We start from the raw sequence: 15,887 nt of genomic DNA, 5'->3' as shown, positions 1-15,887 counted from the left end.
TCTCTTCTCTTCTCTTTTCTCTTCTCTTCTCTTTTCTCTTCTCTTCTTCTCTCCCTGCAGCTGCCAGAGCCCCTCATGCCCTTCCGGCTGTACAATGAGCTGATGGGGCTGGCCAAGGAGAGCCTGCAGGGTGGCGAGGTCAAGGGCCGGAGCGGGAAGGGCGGCCCCGAGCTGGTGGACAGAGGAGCCGACACTGACCAGGTGGTGCTGACCCTGGTGTTGAAGCTGAGGGAGCTGCTGAAGGAGCTCCCCAGCGAGAACATGGCCACGCTCCAGTACCTCCTGCAGCACCTGAGGAGGTGAGAGGGGCATAGCCAGAGCTTGTGTGGCTGCTGGGCACCTTCCCTTTCTCCCCTGGGGTGGGGAGGTGAGCGCAGCCTCTTCACTGGAGTCAGGCCCATGGTTGCAGCTGCTTCTCTCCCCCTCCTGAGGCTCAGGTGCTCCAGCCCAGCATCTCCCCCAGCCCTGCCCATCCACCCCTCTCCCTCCTTGCTCTCACGAGCGGTTCCTCCACCTCCCACCCAGGATCATGGAAGTGGAACAGGACAACAAGATGACCTCCGGCAACCTGGGCATCGTCTTTGGGCCAACGCTGATGCGCCCCAGGCCCACGGATGCCACGATTTCCTTGTCCTCGCTGGTGGATTATCCCCACCAAGCTCGCATCATCGAGGCACTCATCATCTTCTACCCCACCATCTTCGAGCACAAGGACGTGGCAGCACCAGCCGAGCCGGGCAGACGCGGCTCAGGTGCCACGGAGGAGGTGGCCAGTGGTACTGAGCAGGTAGGAGTCTCCAGGGAAGGGAGGGACTCTGAGGGGATGCTCCATGAACTTTCTGTGGAGTCAGCTCCCAGGGAATGAGAACTCTCCTCCGTGCCCTCACCACCGTCCCTGTTCCCTCCCAGGCCCACGCAGGCTCCCAGCCCGCGGCTCCTCTTGGCACCAGCCCCTACCTGGAGCTGCCTTCGGAGAAGGGGAATTTGGCTTTCAGTGCTGACTCACTCGCAGGTCAGTGAGAGGCACTGGGGGTTCCTGGCGGGCGCAGGTCCCATGGGAGGCATGGGGGGCACGCAGACCCTTCCCCTGCCCCGGGGGCCACAGGTTTGCTGCTGACACTGCAGTGCTGGGCTGGAGGGTGGCACAGAACTCCTCTGTCCCACAGAGTCCGGCGACCGCTCCGTGGACTCCGACTCGGAGCTGGAGGACAGTGGGGAGCCACAGACACACCTGACCAAGCAGGGGAGTGAGACCAGCACGGAGGAGGTTCATTTCTGCGACGAGGGGAGCGAGGGGCCGTGGAGCCGGAGCTGCAGCGTGGGCCAGTCGGACACGGAGGGCTCCGCTCCCCGCTGCTGCAGCCCTGGGGACGAGCAGAGTGACACAGAGGAAGCCCCTGAGAGCCGCAGCCCTGCCACCCCCAAGGATGCCACAAACCAGCCTGGCACCCCTCGGGGCCACGGCAGCCATGAGCTGCAACCCCGGTTCATCTAAGCCACCGGACAGGACCACCACGGACACTGGGATGGACAAAGGGGTAAATCCCAGAGGCTGCCCAGGACACTGGAATGTGGAGGGGTAGGAGGGATGTGGGAGCCCAGGGGGGTTTGGTGTGTCAGCTGCAGGCGAGTCCTGGCTGATTCCTGGCTGGAGCTTTCACACAAAACCCCCGACTCCCTTGGTGCCCGGCTGGGAAATGGGGTCACAGCCTGCCAGGACCCCTGGCTCAGCTGGGGCCATCAAGGACCTTCCCTGGGAGGCAGCTGCAGCTAGGCAGACCCTCCTCTTGTTCAGGACTTAGAGGGAACTCAGGGCTGTGCTGTGCCTGTGCCAGGTGTTTTATTTTTTCTGAGCTCCTGAATCCCTGAATCCCACACCTGTGCTGTGAGATCGAGGTTGGATGAGTCGAAGGACCTGGTCATCCTCGATGGCTGAGGCTGGAAGGGAGCCAAGGCTGCCAGGGTGATATAGGGACAATGACTCAAGATGGGCAGGAGAATGGCACCACGGGGACAGACAGACCTGGAGGCAGCCCCCTGGGACAGGGACACGGCCGGAGCAGCGCTGGGGTTGGGATGGAGCCCCTGCACCATCTCACCCCGAGTCAGGCTTGGCTTTGGTGCTGTGTTGTCTGCCAGGCTCTCAGGGGATGTGCCTCACTGACACCTGACTGAACTAAACTTTCCTGCCCCAAAACCTCAGCACTGCGTGGTCCTGGCCCAGCTGATGGTATCTGCATTGCTGCTTGGATTGATGGGCATTTGAATTGACAGACATTGATGGATGGGCATTTCCCTCCTTGGCAAGAGCCATGCAAGGAGCAGCCACAGGCTGTGGGCAGCCTCAGGGCAGATTTGCCTGGCTCCAGAGTCTTGAGCCCTGCTGAGCTCTCAGGGTTTGGTTGTACAGTCATTTAATCTCCAAAAAGCTGCGCTGCAAGTCCAGGACTAACCCCTCTGCTCTTGGAGCTGGGCAAGGAGCAGGGCCCCATGAGGAAGTGCCTCTTCCTCCTCCTCAGGGCTACCCCAGCCTGGATCCAGCCCCAGCCAGTATAACCTTGAGCTTCCTTTTCTGTAAAGACATGAATCAACCCTTCAACAAGACTCCACTACCTCTGCTGGCTAAGAGACTAAAGCGAAAGTGGTTTCGTTTTTTTTAAAGCTGTGAGACTTTCCTGCACTGAGGCACAGAGAAACAAGTAGAGTTTTAGCTTGGAATGAGCTGAGAGCCTTCTCCTTCGTTCTCCTGCTTGTGGGAGACAGACCAGGTGGTGTTGGGGGGGTCTCCGACACCTTGGTACTGCAGAAGCAGGCAATGGACGGGAGGTTTGAGCCCTCTGAAGTCGATGGAGAACCCATCTCAGCAAAGGTACATGAACCCAGGTTAACTCATGAGTTTGGAACTGAGCCAGGGAAGAGCTGGAGACCCCCAGGAGCTGTTCTGCCCCGGCCAGCTCTTCCACAGGATAGCTGGATTTTTCCAGGGCAGCAGGAGGATGTGGCACTGCTGCTGCCACGGCGGTACCGCGTGCGTGTGAGGGTGGGTGAGGATGATGAGGGCGAGTGCGAGCGAGAGAAGGGGCTAAAGCTGTGCTTGAGCTTCCTTCGGCAGCAGCTCCGTCGTGGTTGTATCGATTCTGTGTTTGTCCTGACAGGCCTGAGCTGCTGCACGGCGCTGCCTTGTGTCTTGCTGTGTTCACATTGACAAGCTTCTGAAAAACCAATAAAACCAGTGTGTTCTGACCCACATTTGTCCTGGGGATCTGGGGCTTCCAGGCTCCCCCAGCTGCAGGAAACATCCAAGTCCAAGTGTTTCTGGCAGGAAAAGTGAAGTTTAAAAGCCCCCCCAGAGTCCTGGGATAAATTAAAATGAGCGTGACTGGGGGTGATGAGCAACTCTGTCGCAGTGTCCGAACACCAGAGTCCCAAACCAGGGCACAGAGGGCAGGAGATCAGGGAAGGAATGAGGTTAAGTCTGAGCTGCAGCATCCAAACTGCCCAGGGCAGCTGGTGAAGGCTCTGCAGGGCTCAGCCACGATGCAGAGCCCCGGCAGGAAGAGATTCCCAGCCTAATGAAAAATATGGGAACTTGGAGAGTCTCGAAGCTTTGCCACAGGGAGAGGCTGAGCAACGCCACAGCACTGAGGGGACAAACCTTTATTTCAAACCAGAGCCCATAGAACAGGGAAGCAAAGGCCTTTCCCACTCATTTCCTGCCATCACTTCAGCTCTCTGTGACTGAGTCCTGGATGGGACTGAGGGGTTACCACAAAGTCCAAGCTGGAAGACAGGGAATGAGCCCAGCAACGGGGCTGCAGAGAGGCAACGTGGGAAGAGGATTTCCTTGGCCATCTCCGAAGGGCAGGAATCTCTGAGTGCCTGTGAACTGCTGGTGGGAGTCTCCAGCTCCTCACACCTGGAAGAGAAGGAGGAATGGGAATCACCTCCTGCCCCCTGAGCTGACCCCGCTGCAGGTCTCTCTGAACACCCCAAATCCCAAAGGGCACGGCCTGAGCAGAGGGACAGGTGACAGGGGAGCCTCACCCTGCTCTCTCCAACAGGTCCCTTCATGAGCCATTTCAAACTCTGAGACATTTCCCTGGAAGCAGCTGCTTCAGTGACCTTGGAACATCCCCTGGCACTGCCCAGAGCCCCCCCAGGCAGGGGGATCCCCTCATCCTTACCCACTGTGTCACTGCACCAGCCTGTAGGTGATGTACCTGCCCGCCGTCTCACTGGGCCTGATGATCTTCACTACCTGCAAGGCAGACACAGAGCTCAGGAGGAGGAGGAGACACTTTTCCTGCTCCAAGAGCTCCAAAATGCCCTCAAGGATCATCCCCTCCCTGCCCTGCCACAGGGAGCTGCTGCATCAGCCAGCTCCTCTCACCTGGCCACGCTTTATCCCAAAGTACCGGGCCACGGGGTCCCCGGCCTGGATCCTGGGGAGCTGGTTCTCCCTGAGTTTGCTGTGCTGGGAGTCAAGGAGAAGCTCTGGACATGCCATGGGCTGTTGGCAGCTCACGAAACAGAGAAATGAACCCTGGCAGGAGGGGGTGTTTTCAGCCCAAATTTCATCACACCTGAGCAGGAGGAAGGGACAGACACAAAGGCAACCAAAGGGACACTCAAAGGGACACTCAAAGGATACTATCGAGCCAGCAGCTCTGTTACTTCCTCCTTTGTCATGACCACGTGCTCTGGCACCAGCTGTAAACAGAGGAGAGGCTGAAATGAGGCAGCAACTGCAGACAACGTTTGGGAGGGGGAAAGGACAACTGTGTCCCTCAGCCCAGCCAGAGATCCAGGAGAAGGACTCTGGGAGCAGCAGGAACGCAGCCAGCACAAGGGAGGGTCCATCCTGCCCCTGCTCACCTCATGCTCCGTGATGTTGATGAGAAGCTCCTGCTGCAGGAACTGCTCCAGGATGTATTTGGGAGCCATGTCAACCAAGGACTGGAAGGGAAAGGCCCGTCAGAGGTGGCTGGGACAGCCCTGGCTCAGAGCTGCTCCTCAGTGAGGACCTGGGGACACCATGTGCTCACACGGACACAGCCAGGCTGGGAAGGAGCACAGGGATCTCCTGGAACAGGGAAACATCCCTTTTTCCCTCCTCCACCTCCCATCTGCTCATGGGCCCTCAGCTGTGCCACTGCCACCAGGACCAGCTGCTCTGGTTAAACACACCTGGGTGCTATACAAGAGCCTGTGCTAAGGAACAGCATTCTCCAGCAAAAGCTTTTACCTGGAGGGGAATTCAGGGCTTTTATTTACCCACAGCAACGCTGAGAAACAGAGAGGAAAAACGTTCATGGCCCCTCAGGAGCCCCGGAGTGGGACACGACCCTGTCCCCACACACCTGCTTGGCCGAGGGGGTCATTCCCTGCTGCACCACGATCAGGGCCCGGGTGATGTTCTCCTCCTGCATGCGCTGGCAGTACATCTTGATCGTTTTGATGCCCACTTTGGGCTCCTCTGGGAAAGAGCCAGACCCGGGATCACCGAGAGCCCCCCGCGCTCTGCCCCCCCTCCCCGAGGGCTCAGCCAGACCCGGGGGTCCCGAAAAATCCCCCTGTGCTCTGAACCCCTCCTTGAGGGCTCAGCCAGACCCGGGGGTCCCCAGAGCCTCCGCACGCTGTGAACCCCGCCCGGGCCGGCGCTGCTCACCGGGGAAGAACACGAACATCTGATCGGTGGGATCATCGTTGTGAGCCACCAGCACGGTCAGGTCGGTGCGACGGGGGCGGCCCTCGCTGGGCTTGTCCCCGAACTGCGCCTTGAACTCCTCCAGCGTCTGGTCCAGCTCGTCCTGGGTCACCAGGTACCCGCGGTCGTGGCAGAGCTGCGGGAGCAGCACCGGGCTCAGGAACGCGTCCTCACCGGGCACGGGCGGGCGCACCGGCCTAGGCGGCCCCCACCCCCGCCCCGCGGCCCCGCACCGCCTCCGGGGCTCCCCCCGCGCCAGGCTCGGCCCTCCCGGTGCCTCGGTTCCCCCGGACCTGCATGATGGTCTTGCGGATCTTCCACAGCCGGTACGTCTCCTCCTCGTCGTCCATGCTTCCCGCTGAGGCCCCCGCGGGCTGCCCGCGCTGCCGCCTGCCCCACGCGCACACACAGGCGGCGCCGCCGCGCACACGGGGGCCTCAGCCGCGGCGCCTCCTGGGAGGTGTAGTCCGCTGCGAGCTGCCGCCGCCGCTGGCTGCGGAGGGAACGGACGTCTCTCTGCTGCCGCCGGAGTGGGTGTCTGGGTTGCTGCGGCCAGCCGGGAGGGAATCGCCGCCTGGAAACTCCTGCCCGCAGCACCTGATTCCACATCCCGCCCTTTGGTCCGTCCTTGCTCCCCGCCCTCGTGGTTTCTCCCGATAAACATCCCCGCGGCCACCCCGCCCGTCCTGCTTTTCTATTGGTCAGCTTTCCATCCATCATCCCGCCGAGGCCGCCTCTCTGCGCTCTGATTGGTCGATCAGGCGGAAAGGGGCGGGGTTTTCACGCCATGGGCTGGGCCAGCGGGGTGCGGGGCGCGCTGCGGTGCGGGCGGGCGGTGGCGCGGGCAGCGCGACCGGGACCAAGGCGGAGCGCGGTGCGGAGCATGGTGAGTGCGGGGCCGCTCGGGGACCGCGACCCGGCCCGCTCCGCTCCGGGACCGCTCCGCACAGCGGGGGCTCGGCCTGCGGCTGGCCCCGGGTCTCTCCCGCGGGGCGCCCAGGGTGGGTGGCGGGGGCTCGGGCCTGGCCTGGCCCGGCCGGGCGGGGCGGGGCGGGGGCGCGGAGAGGCTCCCCAGGGCCCCACCGGGGCCGGAGGTGGCGGGGCCGGTGCGGGGCCGGTGCGGGGCTCGCCGCTGATGTGCCCGCCTCGCAGTGTGCCCAGGCGGACGACTGGCGCTCGGCCAGGGCCATCTACGACTTTCACGCCCTCGACATCGATGGCAACGACGTGTCCCTGGAGAAGTACCGGTAGGACGGAGGGGCCGGGGGTGGCGGAACGCGGCGCCGGGCGAGGTTGAGCCGCAGTGGTTCTTGCGTAACCCGCCGGCCTCGCCCCGGTGGGTGAGGGAGAAGGGCAACTCATTCACCCTCTCTGCAGGGGCGACGTCTGTATCATCACCAACGTAGCCTCCAAATGAGGGAAAACCGCGGTAAACTACACTCAGCTTGTCGACATGCACGCCCGATACGCTGAGAGGGGTTTACGCATCCTGGGCTTTCCCTGCAACCAGTTTGGGAAGCAGGTACGTGGGGTGGTGGCGAGGGCTCCCCGGCAACGTCAGGATAGCCCGGGGACCCTCACGGTCCCGGTGTGGCCCCTCAGGAGCCCGGGGACAACGCTCAGATCAAGGCATTTGCTGAGAACTACGGGGTGAAGTTCGACATGTACAGCAAGATCGATGTCAACGGGGAGGATGCTCACCCCCTCTGGAAGTGGATGAAGGAGCAGCCCAAAGGGAGAGGCACCCTGGGCAAGTAAGTGTGGGAGGGGGAGCCCCGGGGACCCCCAGCCCTGCAGCCGGCAGGGAGGGCTTGGCTCAGGGCCTGGCTGGGCGTGAGTAGCCTGAGGGTGGGCTTTTCTGCCTGAAACTCACTCCTGTTTTTTCTCTCCTAGTGCAATAAAATGGAACTTCACCAAGGTAGGACACAGTTGCCTCCTCTGGGCTGCACCTCCCTCTGGGGAGCTGGGGGAGGAGGGAGCCTCACACTGGGCTCTGCTCTATGTCAGGGCAGGAGCATCCCGAGGGGTTCCTGTGCCTAGAGACCCTTGGGAACCCTTGCCCTGCCCCAGAGCACAGCTGAGGGGAAAGCGAGTCTGTGGGGGCTACAGCTGCCACACCCCCAACAGCTCCCTGGCAGCCCTGGACTCGCTCACCAGGGGTTGCTTCATTCCCACAGTTCCTCATTAACCGGGAAGGCCAAGTGGTGAAGAGGTACAGCCCGATGGAAGATCCCTATGTAAGTGCTGCTGCTGGGGAGGAGGGGCAGGCCGGGGATGTTCTCGGGGTACAACGCTCCCCTCTTGCCCGCAGGTGATCGAGAAGGACCTGCCTAACTACCTGTAGCTCTGCTCCGTTGTACCCCTGCCTGTCCTGACGCCACTGCCTGTGGAGCCTCCTCCAGCCCCATGACGGGCTGCCTCCAATCCAGCTCCTGGTGGGGCAGCCCTGACCCACAGCGTGCATCTGCTGGACAGAGGCTCCGGAGGCCGCGGCTGCCGCGGGCAGGAGCAGCTGGAGCCCCCTCACAGTAACAAGGAGTCCCCTTGCAATAAAGACGTTAGGAAGGAGCTGCTGTGTCGCTTTTGGGATGGAGCAGGGAGGGGTGGGGGCTGCTGCGCTGCTCCTGCTGAGAACCTGGAGTTTGCTTGGAAGCCAAGACCTTACGCAACCCTTGAGCCAAGCAGGGATAATCCTCAGTGCTGAGGAGGAAGTGCAAATCCAGCATGATCCGTGCTCCCAAGGGGCTCCCTGGGAAAAGGCAGAGCAGGGGAGGGTGTTTGTACCCTTCTGGGATCCCTCCTTCCCCTTCTGGGATCCCTCCTGTCCCCAGGAATGCTCTGGGCAGGGCAGCAGAGGGGATGGGTCCAGCAGTGGTGCAAGCCCTGGCCAGGAAAAATTCCTGCAAAACAGAACCCAGGCATGCTGGGACACAGCAAAATATCCCCTGCAGCTAGGGATGTGTCTGACCACAGCGAGCAGGATCACCCTCCTCCTCCTCGGGGCAGCGTCCTGGTGATTGTGAAGGCAGAGCCGTGCCCAGCCAAGCCCCTGGGGGCTGATGTCCCATCCTGGGCAGGGACAGCTCAGGTTCTGCCATGCCGGAATGCTGCTGCACCTCTTCCCAGGGCCTGGGAAGTGCTGGGTCTCCCCTTCACATCTGCAGCCCCCTCAGGGAGTCTGTCCTCAGGAAGAATCCCGGGATCTTTGCTGGGGTCCCCCAAGTCTGACACCCCTGCTGAGCCTCCAGCCTGGCACATCAGGGATGCCGGGAGGATCCCGCTCTCGTTTAGGGATCCCTCAGTGGGTGTCACCCCATCCCACCTCCCATGGGGTAACAAGGCCAGCAGTGCCTGGATGAGATGTCCCAGAGCTGTGGCAGCTCCTGCTGGGGGAACACGCTGGAACAGAGGCTCTTTTATCTGTGTTTTTCCAGCCAAGCCACGAGGGAGCTGCCTCATCCAAGGTCGGTGCCCAGGCTGGATCCAGCCGGGATCCTCCTCTGCACGAGCCGTGGCTTCTCCCAGGGAGAGGGGGAGGCTTGGGACAACAGCCCTCAATGCCGCTGAGTTGGTGACACAGGAGATAAAAAGTCCAGCTGCCAGCAGGATGCTGGCCCAGGGATTCCTGGTCCAAGTCCTAGCTGGGCTCCTGGGGCAGGTTGGACAGACCAACAGAGAGAGACAGAGCTGGGAGTTACAGAAATCTCACGTGTGGCTTCTGTTCCATTTTTACTGAGCAGAATGAAAAATTATCCTTCTGAGGCAAGTAGAAAATTCAGGAAATATTAGTCCAAGGCACATAGTCTAAAAAAAATCTCTTTACATATGTACAACTTAATTATAAATATACATAGAAACAAAAGGCAAACGACAAGCGGATTAAAAAGTGCCAACACAAAGGTGTCAGGGAAGAAAACAGGGACTCATTAAAAATACAATCAGTAGGACAACTGCAGAATAATTTAGTTAAAAGATAACATTACATATTATTAACCCTGACAAAACATGGGATTGGGGCAGAGAAGGGATTCCTTGAAGGTGCTCTCTGTCTTTCCAGAGGCCAGGGAGGAAGGATTGCATATATTTTAAAGTTAAGGTCAAAGCCACCAGGTAAGGCTCCGGTGACAGCAGAGGGTGCCCAGCAGGGAATTCCCCCTCGCTATTCCTGAGTTTAAACCTCTTTGAGCTGGGTTTTCCCGGCGTCCTTTACCCTCATTGCTGAGAATTCAGCCCCAAGCGAGCAGTGCTTTAAATAGGGGAGGGTGTGGAGAGGGGGGAGCCTGGCTCTGCCTGAGCCCGAGGGAGGCTGCTGGGGTCGAGAGGAGCAGAGCTGGAGGAGAGCAGGAGCCCCCGGGGCAGCAGCAAGGCTTTGGGAGGAGGCACAGGGAGCTCCCCCATCTTTGGTGATCACTTTGAGGTAAAGAGGTGAAATGTGCCCCCCGACCACAGGGATTGAGCCGGGCCTGGTGCTCAGAGGCCGGTGCCAGCTGGGGAGAGGGGGTAAGGACAGGCCCCCAAAACGAAATTCAGGGACCAGAGTAGCCTCAAACTGAGCCCACTTGTGTGGCACCAGGGCAGGTCTGTGACCTCGGTGTGTCAGGGGTCAGCTCCTGCCACAGCCGGAGCAATTCCCAACACTAAACAGGGCACTGGGCCAGTTCCTGAGCCCTGGAGGGACATGGTGGGGACAGTGTCTGCCCGGAGGAGGTGACAGCACCAGGCACTGTGAAGCTCTGGCCCCCTCGAGACTGACCTGTCAGGGCACAGGGGACCTCCTTCCCCAGGGGCTCTCCGAGGAAGGGCCAGGTCAGGCAGGGTTGGTCCCAGGCCTTTCCCTGAAATGATCCCGGTGCCACTTTTAGGAAAGGCCTGGATGCCCTCTGTCCTGGGGAGGAGGCAGCAGGGGGTGGGGCAGTGCTTTGCAAAGCAGCCTTTGTTCTTTGGTATCCAAGGGTACAGCAGGAGCAGCCAAACTGCAAATCCCGGGTGGTGACAGTGACACTGCACACCCTGAGCAGTGACAATGACACTGCACACCCACGCTGGGCTGCCCTGACCCAAAGCCAGACCCCTGGACCGGGGTCCATGGCCCAGCCAAGGACAGTGGCAGGACCAGTGGGATGTCCAGGTGAAGGGACAACATGTGACAGCAGGAAACTGGCCAAAGCACGTCTGGTCACGGCGACCCGGTGAGGTTAAAGTGCAGGACAGGGGACACGTGTCCCTTCTGCTCTGGGGAATCCTGCTGGTCCTGGCGTGGCTGAGCTCTGACAGACTCCAGCTCTGTCACCGTGAGGGTGCAGCCAGCTCTGGCCACTCCCACGGAGCTCAGGCAGCCCAAGGTTGCTTCCTGGGAAGGGCAGCACAGGCAGTTTTGTCTCTCTCACTGCACCTGCTCAGCCCTGCCAGAGAACTCCTGAGCTCAGCATCTCCCAGCTCCTCTGGGACATTCCCTTTCCCTTCATCCCAGCCTGCCAGCACAGCCTCAGGGTCCACAGCAGGGCTGGGGCAGCCCAAGCTGGGGGCTGGGCTCTCACCCTTCCCTAACTGACCAGCATGTGGTCAGCAGGTCATTCTGGAGCCTGGCCGTGGCCCTGCTGGGCTGGAGGGCTGGAGAAGGTTCGGACACTCAGTAGTCTGCAGGGGGTGGGCAGAGGAGGGGTCTCCCCTCAATCCCACTTGGACACTGACCTGTGAGCAGGACTCGACCCAGCAGAGCCCCTTGGCCCAGCGGGACCCACTCAGCTCCCCCCGGGGCACGTTCCACACAAACCTGTACATGCCTGACTGAATATTATATATAAATAAAATTCACTTTAAGGAACTACAGGCTTTTTCTTCCCTCAAAACCAGAGCAGGGTCAGTCCAAACCAGTAGAAAAGTCAGGGCTCCTCAGCTCTCACCTCTGCACCAGAGGACACAGATCCACGGCAGCATTCCCAGCTGGCACTCAAGTCCGGGAAGGGCCCACTGAACTGGATCACGCTCTGGCGCTCCGGGGGGAGCAGGTTCTCCTGGGAGGGCCCGTTGAACGTCCTCAGCATGTCCTCCAGGATCTCTCTAAAATTGATATTCCCGTCTTGCTGGAGAAAATCCTCCTGTGGCTGCTGCAGGGGGGCTGGGGGAGGCAGGGCAGGGGGCTCGTGCAGCGAGGGGCCGGGGGCTGCGCTGCCCTCCAGGCCAGGAGCGTGACCAAAGCCAAAGGACAATCTGTGCTGCTGCTGCTGGGGCTGCAGGGTGGGATCCGAGGAGAAGCAGAGCGCTCTGGTCTCCGGGTTCAACATCACATCAGGAATGCTGTTGCTGGGAGGGCTGTAGGTCAAGTCCAAGATCTCGTTCTGGCACAGGGAGTGCCGGGGCAGGGGCAGCCCAGGCCCTGGCAGGATGTGCAGTGGCAGGGAGAAGGGTGAGCTCTGCTCCTGGGCCTGGAGCAGCCGGCTGTGCTTCCTCTTCACATTTTCGTCCATCTGCTTCAGCTCCTCCCGCACCCTGTGGACGCAGCTCTCGGGGATCTTTATCCCTGGGGGAGGAACACACATCAGTTCCCTGTAGCAGGACCTTTCACCGCGATACAGCAAAACTATCTCCCTGTCACATGTGGCTAAGTCAGACTGGAATGATTTGTCATGTGATGAATTATCTCAGTTGAAAACCCCCTTAGCCAGCAATAAGCCTTTTATCTTGGTGTGAGAAAGGAAAATTAGTGACTGCAGAACACAAGCATTTTTACAACTATAAAAGACCACTATGATTTTCATGAAATCAGAAATCTCTTATACACTGAGTGTGTGAAGAGTTCTCCTCAATGACCAAGACATTGGCATCGAGTTACTTCCCCAGAGGATTGAGAGAAATTAAGGAGATTCTCTGCACACTGCTATCATTCATTGGTAAGTGACACTGACTCCTAATTTACACTATTTCTTTGCTAGCTGTAACATAGGCACCTTTATCTTCACTAGTAGTGTTTCCTCTGCTTATCCTGTGTAGTAAGTAAATCTGTTTAAGTCTTATGTCTGTTCTCCTTGGCCTATTCAAATAAATAATTAATGGCCTGATTGGTCATTATTAAGAACGTGTGAGTGAGAGCGGGTTTTGGGGTGCTGGCCGCCTCAATAAAGCTGCTGGCTACTGCCAGAAGCCTGTCAAAGGCAGGGACTTGCCTAAGCTCTCCCCTCTCCATTCATAACATCCCCACAGCACTCTGGAGGGGGGGCACTGTGGGGACAGAGGGAAGGGCAGCAGCACTGGGGGTGTTCAGGAGGATGATGGGCCTGGCTCACCCCCTCTGCCCCACCACAAGCTCCCCTCCTTCCCACGGGGTCACCTCAGCAGTGGGTGCTTCCAGGCTGGAACACATCCCTTTCAGGAAGGGAATCTTGATGCTGGGCAGCTGGACCCCTTCCTCCTGCCCCCCTTTCCCTTCCCAGCACTTCACCCACCGACTTGTTTCTTCTTCTCCTTGGTTTTAAGGCGGACGATCTGCAGGTAGCTGCTGCTGGTGATGTCTGCCATGACGCTGGCGATCCTGCTCCACACGCGCAGCAGGGCCCCGCACAGCATGTAATAGTGCCTCAGGCGCATGCCCTGGAAGCATTCCTTCCCCTCCTGGATCAGCTTGCAGCTCTTGTTCCTGTGGGGACCATGGGAGAAAACCTTGGCAATTAGCACAGGTTCCTGGAGCTGTGTAGGATCCACTTCCCCACAGCCTCCCCCACTGTCACAGGCAGGGATCCCTGGGGTCTGGGCTGTGCCTGGGGAGGGAGGATGTGGCTTAATGGCTTTAAGCTGAAAGAGGGAAGATTTAAATTGGATATTGGGAAGGAATTCCTCCCTGTGAAGGTGGGGAGGGCCTGGCACAGGTTGTCCAGAGAAGCTGTGACTGCCTCATCCCTGGAAGTGTTCAACACCAGGCTGAATGGAGCAACCTGGCCTAATGGAAGGTGTCCCTGCACATCCCTGCCATGGAGCTGGATGGGCTTCATCTAGGGTCCCTTCCAACCCAAACCATCCTGGGATTGTGTGGCAGGCTGGGGCTGCAGCTGCCTTACCACACGGCGTGGTTACAGTTCTTCAAGGAGAAGTGGTAGCTGCTCTCCCAGTGCTCCTTGGCTTCCTCGGGCAGCACCTGCAGCACAACACTCAACATTAGGAATTTTCCACTGTCCAGGACGCAGAAAATGTGAAATCCAGGGGTGGGAGTCAGGACACCTGGTGCTACCACCATCCCTGCCCATCTACAGCAGAGCCATGAGGAGCTGTGACAGGGTGACAGTGAATGCCCTTCCAACCTCCCCCAGCCCCCATACTGGGGGGTGCAGGTCCCACCTACCCGCCGGTATTTCTTCTGCAGACTGTCCAGGCTCTCAGGCTGGCTTTGCTTCCCAATATTTGGCTTGTAGAGGATGAAGTTCTTCCCACGGCTCTGCTCTGCCAGCAGACAGGTGTATTTGCTGCCTCGCACCTGAGGGGTACAGCTGATGGTCACAGGCACAGCCTCCCTCCCCAGATTTCTCTAAACTAACCCCTTCCTTCAAGGATGGAGGTCCTTGGAGGCATTTCACTCATACAACCATGGCAGATTTCCTGCTGGAATCACCCCTGAGCTGAGGTGCTACCCTGGCAGAGCCCAGGGACGTACCTTGTAGGAGAGGTAGAATCCATCAAAGGCTCCTGTCAGTTTGAGCGACTTCTCATAGGCTTCCTCCCACTTTAAGCCTCTGTCAACGCTGATCTGAACAGGGACACACAGAGCGATTTGTAACTCCAGGGGCAGGATGAGTGCCTCGGTGTCTGCCTCACAAATTCCCCCTCAGCACAGCCTAGAACCAGGCAGAGACAGGTGCCCACCTTGTAGAACACGACCTGCCCGTCCTGCGGGTGCCCTGGGGTCAGGAAAACCTCCTTGCTCTCCTCGTAGATCTCATCCACTCCTGGGGCTAAATCTGTGGAAAGAGAAAAGTCTGTTGTAAGGAACATCCTCCCAAAAACACCTCCTTGGGTCTCAGGATCTGTGCTGGGTGGGGACACTGCACTGGGAGGAACAGGAACCCCAGGGGTGCAGGAGGCAGAGCTGTGGCCACCCCTCCTTCTCCATACCAAGGATGCCCATGTCGTATTTGCCCTCCTTCTTGTCCTTCTCAATCAGGTAGTCAAAAGTGTCAGAAAAATACTGGAAGAGCATGTTCTGCTTGTCCACCTCCAGGCCCAGGATGCGGTTCAGGAATTTGGTGATGGAGCAGTCTGCAAGAGCACAGTGGGTCAGGGAACATGGCACAGCTGGACATGGAACCCACCAGCCCCCTCCCAAAGAGCCCCACAAGCAGCCCCACCATGTCCCTTCTGACAGCAGCCCAGTCCAAGGGCTGTTCCTGTGGGGCCACGGGATCTGCAGCACAGGCTGTTCCCACAGCACCTTCCCCTCAAGGCAAACATCCTGCCCAGGCACCCAGCAAACTCCGTGAGGTTGGGTGAGCCAGGACACCCCTGTCTCTTCCATCTGTCCCCTGCCTGGGGCAGGAGCAGCTCCACACGTACCCTTCTCCACAGAGACTGTGCCGTACTTCATCTGGCTGCAGCAGATCCCCACCGAGATGAGCCCTTGCTTCATTTCTGGAATGGCAGAAGACATCTTTTGCATTTTGGGGCTAAGCCTCCCATCAGCATTACTGCAGGACTGCTTCCCCTCCAAGAACTCAGCTCCTCCCCATGCCTGGCAGGGTGACCTGGCAGCGTAAGCCAGTGGCACTTTCCCCTCTCTGTTTTCTCCCTCTGACCTCCTGCTCGGTTCTTCCAGCATCCCAAACCTGAGACCAACCCACCCAGCAGAAACCCTGGAGCTGGTAATGTTCTTACCACTGGTAATGTTCTTACCACGGAAAAAGGCATCCTCCCCTCTCTCATAGCTCCTGGGCACAGGAACCCTGTTCTCCGTGTGGCTGAGGATCGTGGACAGGACCCTGTCCAGGGCTTTGGCCCCGTACTGCGGGAGGAGACCAGAGTCACACACGGGAGGAACTGACACGGACAGCTGAGCTGGGGGCTGAGGGTGTCACACACTGCTGAGGGTGACAGTGATGAAGGTGACATGCTGCTGAGGGTGTCACACACACAGCTGAAGGTGTCACACACTGCTGAGGGTGACACTGATGAAGGTGACATGCTGCTGAGGGTGTCACAC

At 59.4% G+C, this 15,887-nt stretch overlaps 4 protein-coding genes across 5 annotated transcripts; 2 read left to right on the top strand and 2 right to left on the bottom strand.

Annotated features, from left to right (window-relative positions):
• The first annotated feature begins 25 nt into the window (after window positions 1-25).
• LOC121673462 (rho GTPase-activating protein 45-like) lies at window positions 26-3,243 on the top strand. The gene is made up of 4 exons (XM_042046770.1): window positions 26-299; window positions 526-787; window positions 910-1,012; window positions 1,167-3,243. Exons 1-4 carry the CDS (start codon window positions 76-78, stop codon window positions 1,493-1,495), a joined length of 918 nt encoding a protein of 305 aa, XP_041902704.1. The 5' UTR covers window positions 26-75; the 3' UTR covers window positions 1,496-3,243.
• Window positions 3,244-3,642: 399 nt separating this feature from the next.
• Window positions 3,643-6,123, bottom strand: LOC121673463 (DNA-directed RNA polymerases I, II, and III subunit RPABC1). 2 transcript variants are annotated; one of them, XR_006019222.1, is made up of 9 exons: window positions 6,001-6,123; window positions 5,669-5,843; window positions 5,361-5,476; window positions 4,876-4,956; window positions 4,652-4,710; window positions 4,391-4,469; window positions 4,185-4,258; window positions 4,045-4,099; window positions 3,643-3,916 (listed from the first exon to the last, which is right to left on the bottom strand). XR_006019222.1 is itself a non-coding variant. In XM_042046771.1 (8 exons), exons 1-7 carry the CDS (start codon window positions 6,055-6,057, stop codon window positions 4,193-4,195), a joined length of 633 nt encoding a protein of 210 aa, XP_041902705.1. In that variant the 5' UTR covers window positions 6,058-6,111; the 3' UTR covers window positions 3,643-3,916; window positions 4,185-4,192. The 2 variants fall into 2 exon arrangements, 1 of the variants encoding a protein (XP_041902705.1); XM_042046771.1 differs by lacking the exon at window positions 4,045-4,099 and having other exon boundaries at window positions 6,001-6,111.
• Window positions 6,124-6,479: 356 nt separating this feature from the next.
• LOC121673464 (phospholipid hydroperoxide glutathione peroxidase-like) lies at window positions 6,480-8,275 on the top strand. Its single transcript, XM_042046772.1, has 7 exons — window positions 6,480-6,593; window positions 6,860-6,954; window positions 7,085-7,229; window positions 7,310-7,461; window positions 7,601-7,625; window positions 7,885-7,944; window positions 8,019-8,275. The coding sequence occupies exons 1-7, from the start codon at window positions 6,495-6,497 to the stop codon at window positions 8,049-8,051; spliced, it is 609 nt and encodes a 202-aa protein (XP_041902706.1). The 5' UTR covers window positions 6,480-6,494; the 3' UTR covers window positions 8,052-8,275.
• A 1,137-nt stretch (window positions 8,276-9,412) lies between these two features.
• On the bottom strand, window positions 9,413-15,749 carry LOC121673465 (protein strawberry notch homolog 2-like; the record flags this gene model as incomplete). The annotated part of the gene is made up of 9 exons (XM_042046773.1): window positions 9,413-12,227; window positions 13,150-13,340; window positions 13,759-13,835; window positions 14,040-14,171; window positions 14,349-14,441; window positions 14,558-14,652; window positions 14,807-14,950; window positions 15,245-15,319; window positions 15,581-15,749. Coding segments are annotated over 9 exons (1,614 nt in total), but the record flags the coding sequence as incomplete, so codon positions are not given.
• Window positions 15,750-15,887: the final 138 nt, after the last annotated feature.

The sequence above is a fragment of the Corvus kubaryi genome, unplaced genomic scaffold (assembly GCF_017639235.1).
Source record: "Corvus kubaryi isolate FWS band 111438036 unplaced genomic scaffold, C.kubaryi_AGA036_p1.0 65446, whole genome shotgun sequence".
In the NCBI taxonomy this organism is placed as follows: Eukaryota; Metazoa; Chordata; class Aves; order Passeriformes; family Corvidae; genus Corvus; species Corvus kubaryi.
This window is presented reverse-complemented; position numbering and strand designations above follow the sequence as displayed.